This window comes from Rhipicephalus sanguineus, chromosome 1, assembly GCF_013339695.2.
Source record: "Rhipicephalus sanguineus isolate Rsan-2018 chromosome 1, BIME_Rsan_1.4, whole genome shotgun sequence".
Lineage (NCBI taxonomy): Eukaryota > Metazoa > Arthropoda > Arachnida > Ixodida > Ixodidae > Rhipicephalus > Rhipicephalus sanguineus.
Window position 1 is genome coordinate 144,706,296 of NC_051176.1, and position 24,665 is coordinate 144,730,960.

General features: G+C 45.6%; 1 protein-coding gene across 2 annotated transcripts in view; it reads right to left on the bottom strand.

Annotated features, from left to right (window-relative positions):
- The window catches only part of LOC119399533 (nose resistant to fluoxetine protein 6-like), a 90,376-nt gene extending 77,244 nt beyond the window's left edge, over nt 1-13,132 (bottom strand). For both annotated transcript variants that reach the window (XM_037666352.2, XM_037666345.2), the window contains exon 1: nt 12,380-13,132. In XM_037666352.2, coding sequence (XP_037522280.1) covers nt 12,380-13,094 — 715 coding nt within the window. In that variant the 5' untranslated portion in view covers nt 13,095-13,132. The remainder of the gene's footprint in view (nt 1-12,379) is intronic.
- Nucleotides 13,133-24,665: the final 11,533 nt, after the last annotated feature.

The window sequence follows — 24,665 nt, forward strand, 5'->3', positions numbered from 1 at the left end:
GCTGCGTATAATGTCTGCACTTCAGGCGTGTTCCGGCAGTTGTGATTACACGGTTTCACACAGTTTTCGGTTGTGAGTTGTCATCGCGATGTTCCTTGCCCTGACTTATGATGCGGAGGCAGAAAAAAAACAAACAAACAGGAGGGGAACTAATCGCCCGGTTGTATGTCTGATAGAAAGCACCGGAACACCGGTGCTTTCTATCACCGTCGTAGACACCGTCTAATCATTCAAAGGCCGGAGCACCGGCCTTTGAATGATTAGACGGTGTCTACGGTGTGGCTTGCTGTGGCTACCCTCGGAATGCACCGACACGCAACGGCGCGAGATATCCGCTCGCCCGGAGCTTCCTCTGCTGTCGGTTACGTCGTGGCGCGGTGTAGCGGAAAGCGTCGTGCGTTCTTTACGTTTCGCGCTAGCACAAAGAATGGCGGTTACAGGAACGAGACGGTGCTCCGCAGAGGCTAATCTTATATACAGTAATTCCGCCAACTTTTTCCTACGGTGTAGCTGTTTGCGGTTTGATTTATGTCTGCGACGGCGCGATTCGCAATGAAGACAGAGTAGTGTATTTGCGTGTGCTCCGAGTCATACTGCATACGAGGAGGAAACGGTGAAGCCGTAAGCGAAACCACGGGCATCCTGAGCTGCGCAGTTATAGCTCTTATAGTACCGTAAAAGTATATAGCATCGAAGGGCAACGCGTCATGTACAGAGGTTTTGCGACACAAAGCTTAACTTTGAAGTTTGAAGAAGTGTATAGATAGTTGGGCCAGTTGGTATGGATCCATGAAAGTAAGCAGCGCGAAAATCAAGACGACACACACAGGAAGAAATGAAGCTTCAAGTTTGAAGTTAATTACCACGTATGTACGCAGCATGGATAAATAGCAAGGGTGGCGGGATAGAAGCTGCTTAAAGGCAGCTTGACTGGTCCCACCTCCCCGCACAATACCAGCAGCAACACGACAAGAATCCGCAATAAATACACTTGTTGCAACATTAAAACAGAAATACACAGAGCGAAACAAAAATGAGAATTTAGCAATTTGGGTACAGTTAGGGTACAATAACTACACTGTTAGTTAAACAAACGAGCATTATCTAAAATAACGCTAAATGTGAAGTACCTTATGAAGACATTATTTCTGCAGAACAGAAGCTTATAAATGCTCTTATTTTCCACGCACGGTCACAAATTGGAACGAAATAACTCAGACATCCTCTTATTATTTATTCCTCCTTCACATTCACCGTTCCTCCCACACGAAAATTGCATTGTCTCACCATTTCAGTTACCACATATTTTGATTGCAGAGCATTTTTGCGTTTTTTGCCATCAATAGCGAAAATGTTTTTGTTGTTGTTTTGTTTTTATTATTGTGTTTATGTATTTATTATTGTGTTTATTCCTTTTGCAATCGTAAATATCATGTAGTATTGACATGTAGTATCCTTTCTTTTCTTCATTCCGCCGTTATTCGCATTAATTATGAAATAGTTTTTCATTTCGCCTTTGTATTTGATATGACTGCATCTCACACCAACACTGAACAAATTGTTATGTCACTTTCTGTATCAACCACGTCCTATTGAAACCGCCCACCTGCTTGGAGCTAAGGGTCTGCAGTATGTACTAAATAAATAAAAAATAAAATCGGACTGCACGGATATTCAGCGCAGCGGAACGACGAGTTAGCGAAAGAAATTCAACAAGTATAACAAAAGGCGACGTAAATTCAATACGGAAAATAAAATTGGACGTGAAATAATAAGAGGCGGAAAGCGGCTGCTTCAGCTCAGAATATATTCTAGTTATGGACTTCATTCGAACAAACGGATTAAATCATGCATCCAACGTATAGCTAAAAGCCAGGAGGTGAAACTCAGAAACTCTCCGCTCTTAAGTGTTGTTTGCTATTGATCTAATATCTTCGGTAATGCGTTCAACATCGCGATTGGCTGGCATATATGCTCTCACAAATAGCAGTGATGTAAATTTTTTGTGAATTAAGGGTGTTTAATTGTATGATAGCTACGTGAAATATGAAGTTCTAAATGACTAGACATTGTATTGTATTTTGCATCGTTACTGTACACATATATCCTCTTAGTAATACAACAAGCGGATAAATATTCTTGCAAATTCTAAAATGATTTTGCAGACCTTTGCGCTTCTTCTGTTTCAGCGCGCGTGCGCTGATACAAATTAAAACAAACACACAAACGCGCGCGTTTGTGTGTGTGTGTGTGTGTGTGTGCGTGCGTGTGTGTGTGCGTGCGTGTGTGCGTGCGTGCGTGCGTGCGTGTCTAATACTTTTCTAATGCCTTTATTCGGGTGTCTGTGTAATGCGTCGCATTCAGGAAACACTATGAAGAGTTATAGAGAAACACGTCCATATTCACAAAGCTTTTCTTACGTAGGAATGTATGCTTATTGGCCAGCACTTGGGCAACCTCCACTCATTTTAGCAATTGACGCTATAAAAAACGACCGTCGCGGTGGTCGCGGTCACAGGTGACGAAAAAGAAAGTGAGCTCCGTGAATGCGGGATCTGAGTCCGCATTCATGAAGAAATACGTACAGGCCCACCACGTAAGGTAGGGAATTTTCGTCACGTAGTTCGTCCGTTACCACCAAAACCACTCCAGTACCGTTAGTGCGAGAAAATGGGTCACATGAGTGGGGTGTGCAGAACTTCACAATGCAGAATTCTGCCGAGGAACTCTCCTGAAATGTCCCAACTGCCAAGGATCTCATGAAGCTTCATCGAGAGACTGCCCGTTAATAATGGAGCGTATTGAAACGGTCGGTGTATGGGGCGGCTCAACCCACAGAGAGGCCGCTGATATTGTCAGAAAGCGACAACGATTTTCCCGTCGCGGATGGAGGTCTAAGAATAGGGCTGCCCAATCTGGACCGTCTCCGCGATCTGCTGCTCCAGTGGGCCACCGAAATTCCCTTTGCCGACTGCTACCGCCACTGTCGCCACCACCACCAACCAACGCGTTACATTCGGAGAGCTGAAAAGACACAAAGGCGATGAAAGCGGCGGTGGACGTCGCGTGACCGTCATTACAACCATTGGCGCAAGATTCCACTGATGATCTTCGCGACGAAGACCAACGTGTGATTGCTGTGTTGAGGTCACTGATAAGCACGATGCGCACACTCCTCAATAGAATGACAACTCCATCAGCGCGAAGCGAACTGCAAGTTCTGGATTCCTTGGAGCCAGTCCTTGCACACTCTAAGAAAAAAGAGAGTCAAAAGAGGGTCATGGAACCGTGACTCCCTTCGGGTGTCCATCTGACCCCTTTTGGAAGGTACAGGCAGAAAAAAAGAGTTCGCATTTGGGAAGGAGTCACTGGACCCTCCTGAAGCGCGTTTCGATTGGCTTCGGTATACGGAAGAGCCGCCGTATACGCCATACATATCGCACGCTCGCCCTTTGGCGCCGTTGTGGCGCCTTGCTCGGCGACGCAGACGCAGACGGGGTTGGCGCCGAGGTGGCGCGCCGCTCTCCTCTCTCAGTCAGAGAACACCCATGTCTCAGTCGTCTCAGTCTCCCGGTCTATTGGAATGCGTTGCGTGGATGAGTTGGTTGCGCGTCTTCGGTGGTATTGAAGCCGGCTCCGTGCACGAAGTGACGCTTGGACGGCGGAATATTCATGGAGCTGCAGACACCGACAACAGGCGCCAGTAAACGGTGAGTGTACTGCTTTCGTAGGTACTAATTATACAGCTTTAGCTGGGCGTCTGCAGCAGCTCTGCGGAATCTGCCCGCCATTTCCAACAGTAGCCTGTATCCGCGGGGCTGTTGCGGATGCCCAACTAAAGCTGTCAGTTAACGAGTTGCCACCGTTACGCGCGTTGCTGTACCAGATCCCATATAAAGTGAGCGATGCAAACAATAATCGAGGGTCATTTCTTGCTGATCGCACGTCGTGTCTGCACTACTGAAGGTGCAAGATGTCGTTTTGAGGTGCACTTTAGTCTACTTCATAATAACATTTCCATCGACCTTGAGTGTGCGGCGTGCTTCCACGCGTGGGAGCGCGAAAAAAAAAAAAAAAAGCCTGTGTACAGAACGCTCAGACGCACTATATGTAATGGTTTTTGTTGGCTTAAAGACGGTAGTTTGAGGTGCAGATATAGTACGGTGGCTTCCAGAATGTACGCGGTAGTCATTGAAGTTGGACACGCCTCGCCGGTAAAGTGAGAAAAGCTCTAGACTTTCGACGGCGCGCGTTGTTGCGGCCGCCGGTGTGCACTCTTTTCCCTCGTTTCTGTTTGCTGTTTTCGTGGTTTGCATACACTGCGATGACGTTGGGCGCTATAACAAAATCGAGTGAGTGTACGTGATTGTGGGAGTTGTGTGCGCTAATTCTAGCATATGACATGTCTGATCTCGACGTAGACGGCGTACGCACGCGCTGGGTGTCGTTCGAGCCCTAGTACTCGCATCTGTTTACCTGAGTATTTAAGGATGGGTTACGTTTGTAAAACGTGCGGTCAATAACCGCTCACGGCATGCCCCTGGCTGCCGGAGGATGTGCTTTGTTGTTTTGTTGTTAGCCTTTATTATGTCTGTGTGAACCACTTATTGTGTAGGTTTTGCAAACTTTCACTGCAATTTCATTTTCTCATCATAATATCACGTTCTGCTTTTCAGATACCGTTTTTCGTGGTGCTGACGCTGGACAGGAGCGACAACCTAGCAAGCCACAAGTCTGATGCCTCAAGCCGTCACCACTTATTTATTTATTCTTAATCACAAGGAATAAATATGGAAACATGATGGCGATTTCTGCTGTTCATTTAGCACCATATGACACTGTGCACATTACAGTCACACTGTTTAGTTGGCTATACTCATAGAAGCATGTAAATGAGGAATACCCAAACTTCTTAATTGGAAATCACAGACCACCTTTTCGCGCTTTCCATATAACTTCGTTGGAAAATATGTGTTGTTTTGACGAGTTTTATTAAAATAATGCTAAAACTGAACTACTCTTTTTTTACAGTCGCTGGGCAGAACGGCAAGTATTATTCGACTTGCTTAAAATGAATACTCCACTATTTTCAACAGTAGTCGCGCAAAGGTAGAGCAAGGATCAAATGAGTAGCTTAAAATACTTGTGGAGTCGCTTGATGCTTCGGTGTGGGTCCCTTGACTCCCCTAGGAGCGTTACCGGCAAGAGTCGTCTGATTCCCTATGAGTGGTAACGTGATCCTCCCGATGAGAGTCTTTGCACTCTTCCTAGAGGGTCAGGGGACTCTCCTAGAGCGAGCCGACCCTGGCCCACCAAGAGAGTCACCATGACTATTTAAAGAGAGTCCTATACGTGGCAAGTCAGAACTCTCCGAAAAGAGTCACGCATACTCTTTTTTTTCTTAGAGTGCAAGCCTTCGTTAACAGCATGGATTTCAATCTACTTTAGGTAAGACAATCGCAGTAGAGCCGCACTCAGTAACAGTTCGCAGTTTGAAACCTTGTGGATATGTACGGTGAACGCTACTATGCGTGCGAGCGTATTAGCTGTCCTCTCTTTCCCTCCTCCTGCTTTCCTCCCTTTACCGCCCCCCCCCCAATAGGGTGGCAAACCGGGTGCAACTAGGTTAACCTCCCTGCCTTTCCTTTGCCCCCCCCCCCCTCTCTCTCTACGGGCTCATGTTCACAGAAATGATCTTTGGCGGTCGTCTCGTTATCACGACCGTCGCTAATAGGTGTGGCGGTTTTCCAAACACTGGCCAATGAGAAAACGTCCTTATGAAAGAAAGGTTTTGTCATCACTGGCCAAATTCACAAAGCTTTTAGTTCGTACTTAGTGTTCACTTCCATTCGCCTGTCGCTTTCTCTAGTGACAAATCCTGCGTCAGGATTGGCTGACATTTGCTTTCACGAACGGTTCAGGCGCAAGAACTCCTTCTGAAAATACGGGCCTAGGTGTCGAAATGATGTACATCTGAGAGCACAAAAAATAAGAGAGATAGTTAAGGCTGCTTAAGGGCTCGTAATCACAAAATACCTCTTACGTCAGAATTGTTTTTAAGAGAAAGTTCCTGGCTATCCCGATGCTTGACATTATATTAACGAAGGCTTCCAGCCAATGGCAACGGTCACTTACGAATGAAAAGCTTTTCTTCAAAGATTAGACCCTTGGTTATTTATGCTTGCTTCATTAGGCTTAATACTGGCTGTTGCGACCATAATGCTCGGTTTTCACCAAGCTTAATAACTGCGGCATAATGCCCAATCGTGTGATGTGAAGGAGATGTAATGAAGTTGTATGAAAAACGGAGCTTCGCTTGAGGTTATAAAGTACCTGTTATTCTTCCATAGCACCATAGGCAATTAAAATGAATCCTTCGTATGCAAAAACAATAAAGACCAGTAGACATGGCCCGTGATGTACCTTCTACACATCCAGCGAAAGACGACAGCTCAATTATGTAAGATTAATGATAATTGAAGAAAAAAAATGCGGCAGATCCCACGCATTGTGGGAATCGATGTAATGCGAAGCAGCCAGCAAAGAGCTGCATACATCGCCTTGTTTGTCTTTGAGCCAAATGAAATCATTCATGCCATGGCATCTAGTTCACCATATATCGCATGTTTGCCATGCACGCATGCATGCACAATCTAGTATACACCCTGCCAACGAAGCACATATTCTGGTATATACAATGCATGACCTCTCGTTTATGTTCATGACGCACTCGTGTCATGCCATACCAATCTTAGTATATATCCAGTTAACAAAACGGCCGGAAGCGCACCATGGCAGTGGCATGTAAATCATACCGTACATGACATGCATAACATGATTCGCATGTTGAGACCTCTCACTTATGTTTGTCATACAGTCATACCGCGCAATAGCAATTTTGGTGTATATCAAACGAGCGAAATGGCCGCGAGTGCACCAAGAATATACCATATAAATCATGCCATGCATGACATGCATATCATGGATTTTATGTTACCACCTGTCACTAATGTTCTTCATGCAGTCACATCGCGCAATACCGATTTTAGTGCATATCAATCTAGCGAAACGGCCATGAATGCGCCATGAGCATGGCATGTAAATCATGTCGTACATGTCATGCATGTCATGATTTTCATGTTACCACCTTTCATATACGTTCGTCACACAGTCGCGTCGCGCAATGCCAATTTTGGTATATATCAAGCTAGCGAAACGGCCGCGAATGCACCATGAGCGCGGCATGTAAATCATGACATACATGACATCATGTCACGGTTTTCATGTTACCACCTGTTATTCATGTTCGACATACAGTCGCGTCGCGCAATACCAATTTTGATATATATCAAGCTAGGAAAACGGCCGCGAATGTATCATGAGTGTGGCTTGTAAATCATGTCGTACATGACCTGCATGTCATGATTTCCATGTTACCACCATTGATTTACGTTCGTCATGCAGTCGCGTCGCGCAATACCAGTTTTGGTGTATATCAAGCAAGCGAAACGGCCACGAGTGCGTCATGAGCATGGCATGTAAATCATGACATGCATGACATGCATGTCATGGTGTTCATCTTACCAACTGTTATTCATGTTCTTCATACAGTCACATCGCGCAATACCAAATTTGGTGTACATCAATCTACTGAAACGGCCGCTAGCGCACCATGAGCGTGGCATGTAAATCAGGTCGTACATGACTTGCATGTCATGATTTTCATGTTACCACCTCTCACTTACGTTCGTCATACGGTCGTGTCGCGCAGTGCCAGTTTTGGTGTATATTATGCAAGCGAAACGGCCGCGAATGCACCATGAGCGTGGCATGTAAAGCATGACATACATGTCATGGATGGCATGGCTTTCATGCTATCACCTGTTATTCATGTTCTTTATACAGTCACGTGGCACAATACCAGTTTTGGTGTATATCAATCTAGCGAAACGACCGCGAGTGCGCCATGAGCGTGGCATGTAAATCATGTCGTACATGACATGCATGTCATGATTTTCATGTTACCACGTGTCAGTTATGTTCGCCATAGAGAAATGTCTCGTCGTACCAGTTTTCGTATATATCCATTTACACGGCCGCGAGCGCCCCGAGACCATGTCATGTAAATCATGTTGCACATAACATGCGCGTCATGGTTTGCATGTTAGGACATGTTATTATGTTTGTCATGAACTCTTGTCACACCGTACCAATTTTGGTATATATGAAATTAACGGAACGGCCGCAAGAGCCCAAAGGCCGTGGAATGTAAATCATGCTGTTCATGACATGTGTCTCATGATTTTCATGGTATGACCTGTCATTTATGTTCGTAATAAGGCCATGTTATGACACACCAATTTTCGTATACATTCGATTAACGAAACGGCCAGGAGAGTACAAAGTCGTGGGCGGCTAGATAGATAGATACGCTCAAAGTCGCAGAAGTTCGCCAAGAAATGCTTCGCATTTAAAAACGGAAAATTTCGCCGTAATCGCGGAGATCGCCCGTTAGACAAGATTGTTCGTTATTATATGCTTTAGCACCAGCGCTTGATTTGTCGATGAGCAAGTCACAAATCTGCATTTGTCACTGGGCAGGGGCTCAGTATATAGAGACGGTTGACGCGACGGGTGTGATCGCAGCCCCGTCAATCTCCGTGCAAGAGTGAAAAACTAGTGTCCAACCTCGCGTGACCCCTTCGGGACACGAGCGCGGCACGCGTCGGCAGCGCCGACTGACCTTGTGCAGGGAGACGCCTTGGCGAGAGTTGGCTCACCTGGTAAGTAGTCGTTGTTGTCTACAAGGGGCATATGACGGCTCAACGCGAACATTTTGAGAGAGGCGACAAGAAAAATAACATCCCAAGAGTCGGGGTGAAGCTGGGCTTGCGCAAGAGGGCAGAGACAAATGGGCATTTGTACACTCAGCTTTTTCCGGGTACACTTGAATGAGAGCGTCGTAAAGTGTCAACGCAGTATGAAACACGGGCCAGGCAACAACACAAACTTGACGTATATACGACTGGACATTTATGACTGTGCGTGTGCATAAATGACGCGATAGAGGTTCGCGCGTATAAGCGCGACAAAAATACATGGAGATACGGCAGACACAAACACGGAACGAGAAATACCGTCGTCTGTCATCTGCGTCTTCCGTGTGCCGACGGCTCCTCTTGACTTTGGCAGGTGTTTCACGCCTTTTGTCCTGTACCGTACATTTGGGGAGCGTTACGCTGTTGGCCATGAATGTACACGAAGCCCCGCTTGCACGTTCTTACCTATACGCCTGCATCTTCGAGATGACAGCACATTTCGCAACTATAGTCCTGCAGCACTGGGGCAACGTATGTTCTTATAGGTGAAACCGCGCTGTAAAAGTTTTTGCTTCCCTTTATTTTCTACACCAAGATAGCGTTTCGTTTTAGGCGTACATAAGTTTAAGAGGAAACTGGATAGTGACGCCGCCACGAATCCTCGTGGCGGCGTCACTAATATACATATAGCCTGTTGTGGTCTCTACGGGCAAAACCACGCATTCGCCATTCACGCTTCCATGACGAGAACAAGGAAATAACATGCAGAGCACGAGTTAGATGCAGTGAGGTGGAGCCAAGCGGCGAGGTACAGACGAAAAGATGGCAAAAGCAGTCAAGGGAGCATGAGTGTGGCGCGTATTCAGGAAAGAAAAGGTTGGAACATTTCATGTATCATATATCTCGCAGTGTAAGTCTAAACAAGTGAAACGACGATGGGGGCAAATAAATAAATAAATAAATAAATAAATAAAATGATTGGAATGCAGAACGTTGGACATAGACGTACCACATTGTGTCAGGGGCACCATTAAACGTTGCCGCATCATTTACTTCATAACTCAGGACCGCTGAGGCACAATAGGTTTAACTCGAGCTGTTCTTCCTTTTCTTTATCAATGACCAGGTATATATTTGCTGGGGATTGCTGGCTGCATTTTACTTCGACAAATTTAGCAATGGCCATAGTACTGGACACTGTCATACCGAAGCCTATGTAGATTACGTATGCTATAATGAATCAACAGCAGAATACTGCCGCTATAAGGTGGCACATTGCGGGGAAAAATGAACTGTTAACGAGAGCAATTTTGAGCTCGAAACGTAATGCGCACTCATCGGGAACGATTGTCCATGGAGTTTAGGTTAAGTATATGGGCTCCCAGCGCCTTAGCGGTGCTTACATTTTCGCGCAAATCAGTGGACATACATATGCGGCTGTTGGTGTACTTCCGTACGGTATTCTTAGCAAAATCTAAAGAAACAGTTACTACTAACGCGAGAAGGAAATACAAAATAATTTTGCAGACGATGGGCGCTATTTGCGATGTCAGGAGCAGCTGTAATCAAGGAACAGCATTCGGCAGTTGTTAAGGGGCATTAGCGCATGAAAGAGCATACGATAATGCCCCTTCAGTAAGGAAAAAAAAATCCTGTTATTGTATAGCGCATAACTACGACAAAGGAATTGATTGCAATAAGATATCTAATAAAATGACAATTACGTCGCTTATAAATCTCTATTAACGAATTTCCGTAAACGATTGGTTATGTTTTCGTATATAGCACGATATTCTGGGCACATGTGATAGGTACTTTTTACGATATGTTTCGTACGACAGAAAGCGGACAGGACGCGGTACTCAGGAGATTGACTGCCGCTGAATCCAACTGAGACGTGACGAAATTTAGATGTAACTAATTTTCTTTTTCACTTGGTAATCATCCAGGAACGATGCAAATACAAAACTTCGAATAAATGGACACGATCAGCCGTTTTGATTTTAATGCGTTGACGCAGGCGTATGTTACTAAATGAGAGCAGCATTTTGGGCAAGTTGGTAATTCATAACTTCAGTACGACTGCGCAGCGAAAAAACGCGGACAACAGAGGGAAGTGTGTCTTTTTATCTGTTGTCCGTGTTTCTTCGTTGCGCAGTCGTACTGAAGATATATGTTACTAATGTAAACGCAGTATTATAGTCATTCTAGTTTTAGCGAAAAGTTAGAAACCAAATATACGATGAGCATACTTCCCCGGGGGAAAACTTTTCTTTCTTTTTGTTGTTGGACCTGATTTCTGTATTATTTACCTCCTGATGTCTCTCGGCGTTTTTCAGGTACAAATAAAGAGGTCGGAAATATGTGCGTCGTGCATAGGATTTTTTATTGGAGAGTCGGCAGTTTAAGTTACATAGTCGCCTGATATCTGTTGCTGCGAACACAGTAAATCCACTTCGTGACAAGCATGTATACTATGTGCGGTCATAAATGGACACGGGAATTCATATGCCCATAATATTATTGCGCTACACGCCCTGTGGTTACCACGTTATTTAACAAAGTTTGCTTTCTCACTATCGCAACCATCCTTCAAGTGAACTCGCCGAAGTCAGTGTTGAAAGGCGTTTAAACAAAGCTCGCAAGTATAAACTAGCAAAAAGGTAGCAACAAAAACAGTTACCACATTTTTACTAATTTTTTTTAAATCTTCCTGCAGTCCTTTGCTGCTAAAGTAAAAAATGCAAATAAACGAAAATGTTGCATGAGAGTGGCAAGTTATAGAATAACGACTTCAGAAATTTAGTATTGGTTGATTATAGACATCTTCTTTCAAGGGTTTCGCATGTAGCAGTATGCCCCACAAAGTTAACTTATAACCGGTAGCTCTTGTTTCTTGCAGTTCATGCCAACGTAAAAAAGACCAAGAAAGCCTGCGTGAGAAACTTTATGTTACGCTACTTATATTACGTTAACGCTTTCGTGTCATGTTATACTATATAGCATATTATGGCAATTTAAGCAAACTAGCGCAAAGAGCTGTAGCATTTGCAGGGCCATACTGGCATTAACGTTGCCGCGTGCGCATTTGGATTTACCGAAGCGGTTTTTCGTCGCTGTCGCATGCGTCGCAGTACGACAGGAATAAGAGGCTGTGTTCAATAAGTTCTTTAACGCTGTAAAGTTGCAGCATCGTACTGTGTACACCGGCAAGAGGACTGAACTGTAATCACACAGAAAACAGAAAGCGAAAGCAAGCTATTTAAACGAACAGCGGCCGTCTATAAACGCTAAAAGCCTCGACAACCAGGAAGCGGAAACAGAATTATTTTTTTTTTCAGTTTTCTTCCAGTGTGTTCTCTGGAAATGGCTCAGGCAACAGAGTTTTAAGCTCTTAGTTTTTAGTCTAAAGAAGGTATGAGCTCTTTTGACGCGTGGCTTCTTCACCAGACGTGCTTTGCCTAGGAACAGGAGAAACAATCATGACTATAGCTGGAAATACTACCGACCGGCACACTTCTAATATCTGCATTGGGTAGACGCAAAAAGCGATAACTCACTTCTGAGAGCCCATGGTTCGAGCCTGCGAATGGCCAGAACCCACTTGAATAGTGCGCCCATGCAATCGGGAGAGGAGCCGGCGCCAGTAGAGAAGCGGTACACGAGCGGCAGCGCCTCCTTGAAGATACGCTCGATGACAGCGCGCAGGTTCGACTCCAGGTCAAAGCCGCCCGCGGGAGGAGCTTCCGTGGTTGTAGTCGCCGACTCACCAAGCTCTCCTTCCGGCTGTTCCCCGTCCGTCTCTTCCTGGTTCGCGTCTTGCGGACTGGCGCTGCTCGAAGCCATTGTCTCGACAGAAGTTTGGACCAGGGCCTCAGCTGAGCTTCGGAGAGTCGGACCTTTAGACTCCGCATCGAGAATCTGGCTCGTGCTCCGGGACTCAGGCGACGATGCGGTGGGATCTCGGTTTGGTGGAGGGTCGTCGGTGGCATCCTCTGGAGCGCGGAACGCCGTTAACGCCGATGAATTGGCATCGCCACGATCCCTACGGTAGAGCGATGTGATGAGTTCGGAATGCAGAGACTTTCCTTCCGGGTCCTGGGCAGGCTGCAATCCTGGAGCGGCCTTCAGGGAGGGAGCTCCGAAGCCTCTTGGAGCGGGGTCGGCTCCGGAGTCCTTCCTCGCCGCTGCCTCGGCCTGGGCCATCGGCCGCAGAAGCATGATTAGCAGTAGCAGTGGCCGGAGGAGCGGCTCGGCGCTGCGCAGGCGAGCCATGCCGTGGGAGCTTCTGTGGCAGCAGCGGTGTGGCAGCCGCTCTCTGGTCGGCCGTTCAGGTCGCGCAGGAAAGGGAAGTGGCTGCTGCCGCCTCCGGAGACGCCCGCCAGGCGAAGGTCGACGCGTTCACCTTTATCCGAGCTCGCTGCTCTCGCTTTCCGCGGCGATCGGCGACCCCGCGGGGCGTCACTGGGGGCTACGCTGAGTGTGAGCCACTAAAGGGCGACCGGCCGCTCCAGCGAGCCTTCCTACTTGTCAGCGCAGTGAACTCTGTTTGGGATATCCCGCGGCGGCGGAAGCTCTGAAATATGCTCCGCACGAACGCGAGGCGCGCTGAACGCAGAGCGCGGACACACGCCTAATTTCCGCATCATTCACCTATAGATGATGCGCCAGTAATTTGCTTCAACGATCGTGGATTCATAGTGGCTTGCCTTGTAGGAATAAACCTGTCAAAGTGAGGTTATATGAGTAGTAAGCCGGTGCATTATGCTGACGCCGTAATTAATACAAATATATAAATAAAAAGGAAAAGAAAAGGGAACTCGGCTAACATCGCTCGGGTTTTAGTTTCAGCATGAAATATTCCATGATTTTAACCCGACGCTGCTTGGTATACCGTGGACTTTTATATTCCGTGATGTCAGTTATTTGTATACATCTCTTTTATATTTTTATGTGCATTCCCCACTTCCTGCCCCCCTGCCCCTCTCTAGGTCCTCCAGGTCGTGGGATCGAGTCCTGCTTGAGGGCAATTTATTTTTCTTCTCAGTCGTACTTCTGGTTGCAGACATACGCATCAGGACAGCGTCTATGATAGTGTGACTGGCACATATGTGGAGGGAGCTTTGTTCTTTCAATGAAGCTTACGCCTATAGACCTTTTCATTGGGCGAGGAGGACAGGTCCGGCAACCAGCGCTTTCCTCCTTTCTGAAATGTGCGCGGCGGGTTGGAGTGTGCGTGCTGGTGCTTGGGTGTGTGGCGTTGTCGGATAATTTTTGCATGTTTGACATCGACCTGAGAATTATTTCTCTTTTATTGCGATGTCAGCCAGAAATAGGTCGACGGGAAACCACTGTGCCGTTTTTGGTTGTACTAACAACGGCAGAAAAATGAAACTGCTGTCCGAAGAAGTATATGACGTGCATCACCAAACGCACAGTGTTTGCGGCTGCGGACTCTAAGTTACATCGTTTGTGTTACGTTACAGGTTATAAATCGGCAACTGCCGCAATATATCGCGAATGCCCAGTACTCCACGCAGTCAAATGGCAATCGGATATGGCCACATTGGCGAACAAACATATGTAAGCGGTCAGGTACGGCCATGCCCGGTAAAGTGGGAAACATCTAAGCGCCACTCGTGAACTAACTTACCTGCCTAAGTCGCCGATGTTGTTTTCAATTTCCTTTATTGTTATTATTACGATGCGTTTGGTCGAATGATGAGCCTCGTAGCTCGGCTCAACACAGTGATCGCTGCAGTTGATGTAGCGGTGTTCACGTGGATGAGAAATCTCTCACTTCGCACCGGGTTAACCGGCATATAATTTGTGCTCCGCACCGACCCTGTAAATCCCGAACATCCAATGATCACGGCATGAAAAGGACGTGGCGGCATCCTTGTGGTGAGGTTGACTTCAGTAAAAGAGCGGGGTGCATCGTAGACGATATGAGATGTGAAGGCCGAACATAAAAAAACAAAACGAAAAAAAGTTTTCATAGCTTGGTGTGTATACGTCAACTTTTTCTGACTACCTAAGTAAGATAATCTTTTGCGCGGTCAGTGGTCAAGAACTGTGTCCGACCAGTCCCGCAATGACATACAGCATAGCTACTTCTCGTCGAAAGTAACGGAACAGAAACCACGTTGCTAAGCTTGTCTAGTCTTTCTTTAACTCCTAATTTTGCTTGTCAGCTTTGCGAATGACAGCGAGAATTAATAACTTGGTAGACCAAGTTATTAACACACACACACACACACACACACACACACACACACACACACACACACACACACACACACACACACACACACACACACACACACACACACACACACACACACACACACACACACACACACGCACGCACGCACGCACGCACGCACGCGCACACACACATACACACACACACGCATACACACATACACACACACATACACACATACACATACACACATACACACACGCATACACACATACACACACGCATACACACACACGCGCGCGCGCGCGCGATGCCGTCCGATGCCGATCACAGGCTCCAGCACGGGCGCACTGCATGTCTCACCGGCAGAAGAAACTTTCTAGCCATCCTCATCTCAGCGTCGCCGAGAACCAATCAAAATCTCGCGATTCTAAAAAAAAAAAAAAAGAAGACGAGCACAAGAATGTCAACATCAGCATCGTTTTTTATGTACCAGCACCCACCTGTGAGCAGCTGTAATTGCGTCCATACGTGTGGGCAATAAACGGGCGAGTAATAAGCGGTCACTTATTGACACTCGAGAAACATGATGGACAACAGTTTGAAAGCAGCAAACAGATGCCGTCCGCGCCATTAAATCGAGAATGAAAACTGTGCGCTCACGCACGACCGCATGTACGAGCAGTGGCCGATGCGACTGCCTAAACAAAGTGTGAATAATAATAATAATAATAATAATAATAATAATAATAATAATAATAATAATAATAATAATAATAATAATAATAATAATAATAATAATAATAAAACTCGAAGATTACAGCCCAAGAAAAAAATGCATTGTGTCCCCGAAGGGTGCCAGCACTTACTTGCCCTGCAAGAACGTGTCGAGATATTTGAGCGCTTAAAAAATGTGGCCGATGCCGTATATATATATACGGCATCAACCACTTGTGTCACGTTCGCGCCGCCGTATATTAACATCATGACACTCAACTGATTAAACCTCCTCAGGACGTCTCACATACTCTAGACTGCATCACTTCATACGAAATTCAGCGCGACAGAACGAAAAAAAAAAAAACCGACTACAAGTGCAACCGCACGTACACCTGCCATGCAAACGCCGAGGTTCGCACAAGCCAGTGGGTTGCCAGACCGGCGATGGCGCCGGCTAGGCAATATGGCGGCAGCCACGAAAAAATTTCTAAGGATATGATCGAGCGGCTAAGCGAGTTTCCTATCGAACTCAAATGTGCGCGTTCATTCAGCATCCGTGTCTAACTAGTGGGGTGACCACATTTCGACCAGGAAGGGCAGAATTTGTCGTGGAATGGGGCAGTATGAATTTGGTTTACATTAACGAGTCACAAAACGGTAATTGTCTTGGAATATTCTAATATACTGAGCGTTCGCAGAGCTATTATAACTGTTGTACGTAACTATATGCAGAAATTAAAGTTTTTAGGCGACTAGATAAAAGTGTTCACCACGTTTGCTACTCCACAACCCTTTCTCAAGGACAGTCTGTTAAGATGTGGCTTTGAATGCAGCAGGATAAACCATGCATCTGGCCTCGTGCCATTGTTCTGTGAAAGGTTAACACTGACAAATTGCCAGCGGCTTCAGCGGCTACGCATAGGGAATGGTGAAAGTGCCCGATAAAAAAGAAAGCTCTACAATATCCATCTGTGTCGATTTCATCTGGAAACGACTGCGCCACGCTCGTACGACCGACTAAGCGTATAGCGGTACTTGTTCGGCTAGGGCGCTGTTTGCGCCCCTCAGGCAATTTAATCCCTTCAGTCTCACAGCAAAAGGGCTTTGCCGACACAATGTGCCTTTCTTATTTTTAAGCGACGTGGTAACCAGACGGCTCGACACATAGACGCTGCGGGGGGTCGGCAGTCCTTGCCTCGTGGATGGCGCGCTTTTTAGGTCATCGTAGGCAGCCGCACGCGGGCAACTTTTTAGAAAGTTTCTGGGACATGTGAAGGGAGAGAACGCGAGAATACCCCGGTGTCCATTATTGGCACGGCGTGAACGAGCAATGCCGCACAAAGTGAGCTATTTCCTTAATGTAAAGCAGAGTGGCTTGAACGATAGCGATGTACTATCTATGCTTGGCGGGCAGCACAACTTATTCTCTGTATAGAGATTCCCGACATGCTTCTCCGAGTCTTTGGCCAACACATATTTATTACCTGACTGCACAACATTACTTCGGCCACAGACGGATGGCGTTTCCAGGGTCGGCAAAATGTAAACTGTTTTCTCGGCCTCCCGATGAGCACCCGAACGTCACTTACGCTGACTTCCCCGGCGCAGAAGTCATCCGAATCTTTCGTTCTCTTCAATTGTAGATATCACCATTCGTGACCCTCTGGCTCTTCGACACGTTCAGAGACTCCTCCCACATGACCTAAAAAAGAAGCCCTCCCGTAACTTTTGTGGTACATTTGCGGAACTTAGCAAATGTTTGGGACTGACCCCTGTGCTTTTCTATATGGTCAATCTTTCTTGTGATTTTAGTTGTGTCTGTGAGTCCCAGTAGAAGAACCAACATCTCCTATAAACCACATCAACAGTACTTAAAATAATGTTGCGTTTGGCACGTGGTGTGTATACACCAGATGAAACGACAGGAAACTGTCAGTGGTTGTTAACACCCGCGTACGTCTCCACACCAGCCGTAGCCTATCTGTTAAAACCATACGCTCGATATCTATATGATCGCTGCTTTGACCTCAGGTGCACACCTGCTCGGCTGTCCTTTATGTCATTCTTGAAGTGCATAGTGCCGCGTGACAACCAATAATAATAATATCTGGGGTTTAACGTCCCAAAACCACGATATGATTATGAGGGACGCCGTAGTGGAGGGCTCCGGAAATTTCTACCACCTGGGGTTCTCTAACGCGCACCTAAAGCTAAGTACACGGGCCTTACACATTTTCGCCTCCATCGAAAATGCAGCCGCCGCGGCGCGCGACAACCGAAGCGAGATGAATGATTACGAACGATCGGTTTATTTCATATATTTCGTAACTGCTGCTCGCAGTAAATTTACATAATTCCGAACAGTTGCATATGGTGGGTGTAAGCAGGAGAGTCACGTTAGTGGTCATGGCGACTTCTGTGAATATTGCTCGTGAGTTCGGCTTGCCTATGAGTCCGCACATTCGGGTCTGAGACACGGGTGGCATCTGCTTATTCTAGATTGTATAGCGTCGGCATGACCGGCTAAACACGAGAGAAATTATATACCTTGAGGAAAGGCAAGAGGGAGAGAGAGAGAGCATTACGCCAAATGCGAAATTAAAAGGCAGATAATTAAGTCAAGTTTAATGCTCAGTTTTCCATTTTTCGTGTCTCCACCACCCCATTCCCCTCTCCTTGTTTTGCCGGATCGTTCAATAAAGTTGTTCACTCACACTCACACTCGTGTAGTCAGTTGGGAAGCATCGGGTTTGGTGAAATAAATTCGCCTATAATTTTGGTATTGAATTCCTTCGCATGCTGCTTCATATGCTTTTTCCTTGGTCAGAATACCGCAACGAGCCGGTGTCCACTGGCTAAAAGACTTGCTTCTGGAGAAAATAAGAGGATTTGGAACTTTCCTTTACTCAATCGACCCAAATCCTCGAGATCTCGAAACTCTGTACCATCGGCTTCGTCTGAACACTGCCTATGAGAACGGCTTATGGCACCATTTCGGTCAAGTGGCAAGTCCAGCTGTAACGAGTGTGACTCAATCGAAGCCGTGGAACATATTTCCTTTGTGTGTCGAGCGTATGCCGATGAGTGTGCGCTCATGAACATTGCATGCTTTCGATCACACAGAGACGTTTAGCATTACACTGTGTTTTAGGCCCTTTAGCCTGTCTTACGCAACAGAGGCTTGCGATGAAATTTCTGTTTACATAATATTTGTATAATATTGGTCAGCGCGCCAAACTTCCGTTGTACCTTGCCTGTCACCGTCATTCGCCTTTCGTGCAGCGAAATTTGTCACATCATTGTAGGATAATGCACACAATGAAGAACTCTACCAGCGCACGCCCCCGCCCAATAGCCAGAAGACTCAGCGTCTGACTTTTGTTTTTCCCCCCTTTTTTAACACTTTTTACTTTGTTTTTTTTTTTCGCGCCTCCTTGCTCCCGTCTTTTCCTCCCTTCTCCCCTTCCCCAAGCAGAGGAGCATGTCAGCGATTTCTAAACGCCAGCTAAATTACCTGCCTTTCAATAAAGGGTTCTCTCTCTTCTTCATCCTTCCTTTTTATTTGGCAGTTTTAAGTGTGATGTTTGCGTCATATTTCCCCAGCCTAAACCAATGCGGACGAGGATGTGTTGTTTTCTTCAGGAGCTACATTATTTTTGCACGCTTACAAAGGCGTCAACAACTTTCTGCGAAAAAAGTAAAAAGAAGAAAGGCTATGTTTAAAAAGGAAATGGGTGCACACGCTGCTTTACTGCGGGCCAGCGAAAGTTTTTTTTTTCTTTTCGAAAGCCTGTCCTTATAGTACTACGCGGTGTCCACAGCGGGTTTCAGCGCATGTCGTAAAGGATGCAGATATTTTCTATATTTTATTTCTTTGTTTTTCGGCTTGTGGCATTGATGGAAGAACTTTTAGACGCCATGTGCCTGAGCTAAGTGGCCTTCTGTCCTATCACCTTCCGATCTGAACGGTTGGAGTGCTTTCAGCACTCGCGTCCGGGTAAGGACGCGTCCTGGAACGCTGTTGAGCTCACTCTCGGTCATGGCGAAGAAAAACGCTTAACGATATAGCCACCGACGTCGTGTTTGACGCCCCGCAGAGTTACAACAGCACCTTGAGAGCTTTCCCACGTGAACGCACGCAGCACACCCTTGTGCTGTGCCTTCTATATGACAGTATTTGAGAGTCAGTAAGTCGCAGTACGGCCGTTGCTTACACGGCTTAAGGGACGTTCGTTTCAGGGTCGCAGGTCATGGCTAATGAGACATGCAAAGGCGAAAAAAAAAAAAAAATCTGGGACACTACGTGCCTAAACCACGCTATGGTTATCAGGCACACCGTGGTGAGGAATTTTTGCCACCTGGCGCTTTAACGTGCGCCTAAATGTAAAGTACATGAGTGTTTTTGTACTTCACCCGCATCGAAATGTGGCCGCTGGGGGTGGGATCGAACCAGTGATCTTGAACTCTATGAGGGGACGCGAAAGCCGCAAGGACCGTTTGAATAATGACAGGTGCATCAAAAATAATTGCCAGTCTCTGAAAATGGTGTTCTGAAAGGACAGGTAAGTCACTGTCGGTGAGAATACAAGGAGAGTTATCGCTGGTGATTCGCCACATGTACTTCTGGCATAGCGCCATACGTCACTATACTTACAATGAGTTTTGAGAAGAGCAACTTTCTCGAACCAATATGTTATTTCTGGTTGCTATGATAGTAAAGGGTACTCGTGGCCTATATCATTCCTACTACTGAGGAGCAAAGCAACTATACTCTCATTATTTTAGTTGACTTAAGATAATGATGAAGATAACGAGAGAACAAATACAATGAGTCACTATGCGCAAACCTTGCGTTCAAAACTGATCCTATCTTTGGCACAAAGCACTCGCGATGTTTACTTGAATGCTGCTACCGACGGTCACTCTAAGTGCGTTTGTGGAATGATATTTACATACGGCCGTGGTGACATTTACAAAAGCTCCTACGGCTTATGTGAGTGCTGTTAATTTCTATGGGAATCTCTTCTCCGCTTTTGCCTCTAATTAAACTTTCATTTTCTCAGCATGTGAATCTAGCGCCCGATCCGGAGCAGTTTGCTCAAGCGGGAAAGGTTAGTATTGTGGCCTGTTTTTTAACGTGAAAACCTCTTCGTATTGACCCGTATTGACCTTTCTAAACCTCTCTTAGGGAGGCCAGATTCATCAGTGTTGCGGGCACACCGGGGATGCCGATTTATCTCGATGCTTAAGTTGTATAAGTTTGATTAAACAACAGTGCTAAAATTTTTTATCATTGATGTCTAGGTATTTTTGGAGCATATAGGGCAGGCACGTAGCCAGGATTTTTTTCGGGGGGGGGCCCAAGGCCTAATTGTTCGAAAGACAGTCTTTCCATGGCAAAAACAAAAAAAAGTTGCCTGGAAATATAGAGGGCTGGAAAAATTTCGGGGGGTGGCCCGGGCCCCCCGGGCCCCCCGGGCCCCCCGGGCCCCCCGGGCCCCCCGGGCCCCCCCTTGCCTACGTGCCTGATATAGGGTAATATAGATCTGCTATATGTAGAGTGAGAGAGCCTTTTTGTCATGCTTGCGACCAAGCTTTGAAGCAGGTGCACAAAACCCCCGAAAGCGTCCATTTTATGTGGTGTACAATTTAGCAAAGATGAACATTTGTCTTCAATCCACTTCTCGCAAGAGTCGAATTGTTTCCCTAACGCGTTTCTGTCTTTAGCCCTTCTTTAGTTGACACGCTTGTCAATAAGCAGTTACGAAATATTTCGGCTGGACTTCTGGCACCAGACTTCGTTATATGACTTTAGGAGGCAGAATACTCTCTATAGGTGCGAAGTTGCAGTACGTGTATCTGCATCACCATGGTTGGTCTGTGCGTCTGGTCTAAGCCTATTATCAAATCCCTACTGTAACCACCTCTATGCAAGTCTGGTCAAATTTTATTGGCCCCCTAGCTTCTTCTTTTCTTCTCAAAACACAGTCGACGCAGCTCTTAGTTTTGTGAAATAGTTTCCTTATAGCGAAGAGCTCCAATTTGCAGGGTGTCCGGGAACACTGCGCTTACTTTAATAATCTAGTGATACGCCCAGTTGTTTCTATTTATTAGTTTTAACGTCCCAAAATGACTCAGGCTATGAGAGACGCCGTAGTGGAAGGCTCCGGATATTTTCTACCCCCTGGGGTTCCTTAACGTGTACCCAAATTGCACAGTACACGGGCCTCTAACGTTTCGCATCCATGGAAACGCGATGTGCCCAGTTGTAGTTGATTTTGATCAAGCCAATTTGTATTTTGTAACAAGAATATGATTTTTTATCTCGACTTTAAAGAGCAAAAAAGCGAGCAAGGAAAGAATGAAGTATCAATAAAGCTTATGGGCGTCCGGCTTTTTTCTATTTACCCTTTCCCTATAACACCCCATACACGGTGTTATAGGGAAAGGGTAAATAGAAAAAAATTGGAACGAGATTTAACTTTTAATTGAAGTCGACGAAGACAATGTCTTCATTAGCGAGTTTGGGCTAAAAATGGCGCGATGTCGCCACTCGCGACGCGCTATCGCGTCATGATCAGGTTAAGGTTTTTGCCAGGTCTGCAAGTGGGATGCTGCCCAACGCTGCCCGGATTTGATTGATTGAAAAACTTTATTCAATAAATGAGAGAGATAAGGGAGGGTCTCTTGGATGAGGCTGAGCGTACAGCAACGGCCACTGAAGTCCTGGACTAGGGACCCACCCTTGCCCTGATTTAGAAGCACAACTATGGGCAGTCCAACGGGCCCGCGACGTGCCGGAGAGGCTAGGCCTATCTATCTCGACATGGAAGCGGCCCGCTTCATGCTAGTCCATGTCTCGAAGGACTTAAAGTTCTTCCATTCCATACCTCGAAGACAACAGAACAGCGAAGAAGAAAGATAAAGCGCTTTCAACAACGCCACGCGTTCGACAACAGCTCGACGTGGTGCAATAATTGCTCCGAGTTTGACCTGTCCGATCATTGCGTCCTTACTCCAGTAGGATGGCTTTTGAACGTAAAAACCTATGCCCTTGGCATGGAAGATACATAGAAGCATCAAGTAAGGGCGCATAATCGGCTGAAAACCTCGCCAGAACACAAGATCAGATCGGTGCGATGCGTTTGTGCCTTTTTAAGTAGACACACGAGCAAGACGACTGAAAAAACAAGTGTCTGTTGACCACGCAGCACATGCTGAATGCGCGGTTGGCACCTGTTCATGCAAGCGCTGTATATGACACACTCCTCTCCTTCCTCGGTGCGTACGAATTCGACAGCTTGGTGGAAAGGGACCAAGAGTTTTCTTCGCAGTTAGCCTTATAGTGCAACACAGTGGGATAACGTACGCGTTACTCCAGAGATATGCCAGAGTCCTTCAGTTTCTGTATAGTAGGAAGTTAACTTTATAGAAAGGGATATTTATGTACAACCCACGAATTCTTTTGTAGCGCACGAGTGAATGAGGTATATTTGTGTGTGCACATGGTGTACATATGCTGTGGCACCATTAGTTTTAACAGCGGACTTGTTTAAGCTCGAGGTTAGGCCGTGCAGAGTGAAGAAAAAGCTATCATCATCATGAAAGGCCTCTATCTGCTGGAGCGTCGCTCGGCCGGTGCACTCTGTCTTCGTCCTCTTCTTCATCTTCTTGCGACCTTGCTAATTGATGCTAATTAAGGTTAATTGTAATTAAGATATTGCAAAGTAAGATCTTGTTTATAAGGATCTTTCTAATTAGGAACCTGTTAATTCAGACAATAATTTAAGAAACTTGCTAATTAATGCATTGTATTAGAATATCCTAAATGAGGATAATATAATTAAGACATTGCTAATTATACCATTGTTAATTAGGTAGTGATTAGCAAGGCTATGTAATGTAATTAGTAGATTCATTACTCACGACCGAACTAATTAAACAATCTAATTAATCGTTCACTTCACGCAGCCACGATGACACTTTGCCAAGCAATATATTTCTACGTTTCAGATGCCAAGCCTTGCAATGCCTAGCCAAACCTAGCAGCGACTTAGTCGAGCTTGTAGAAGCCGACAGAAGCTAGGTCGGCCACTAGTTCCGCTGTCAGTCCAGCCTTGTGCACTAGTGTAAGCTGCCCACATATTTAATTTTTTTTATTTTTATAGACACGGTGTTTCGAGATTTCAGCTCTGCATGTCATAACACTTGGAAAAAACACGTACATATTGTATCTTTTTAATTACTCTTGTTTCACTGCTTTCTACCAGAACGAAAAAAAAGGAATGCATTGATGGATCCGTTATATTTTGTTAGACATGACCAAGCCAAGGAAAGCATAGGGAGCGTTATTTGTAGTTTTTAATCGAAATTTATTAGTTGCTACACTTCAATTAAGAACTTCAAGTGGCATTCTCTTACGCTTTCCTTGGATTCATTATGAGTTTCCTTCATATAGTCGCTTTCTACCAGGTATTCTGTTAGGCTATATATATAATTTTCAACGGCATTGCTCGATGATGTTGACATTACTTCCACGTGAAATCGAAATGTATAATTGAGCAATGGTTCATTATATAATATTTAGAATTACATTACGGAACATACGAATTGTAGCTGCTGAGTTTGCGAAGGATATCCGCTTGAAACGATTTCCCAGGATGAAAAATTTCATTATGTGCTTCATAAAATCTGCACTTAAAATGCGCTGTTTTCCCACTTACATTTTATCACAAAAACAAAAAACTTAAGAAAAACGACGTTTTGTGCATTGACACGTGTATAAAAAAGAGAGGCATGAAAGCTAATTTAAACATATTTAGTCACACACCTTGGTAATAAATATATATAAGACTCTAGAATTCGTCCCTTGCTCATCGGCTATAATCCGTAAATTATAGTATGTACGGAAACGTGTAGTA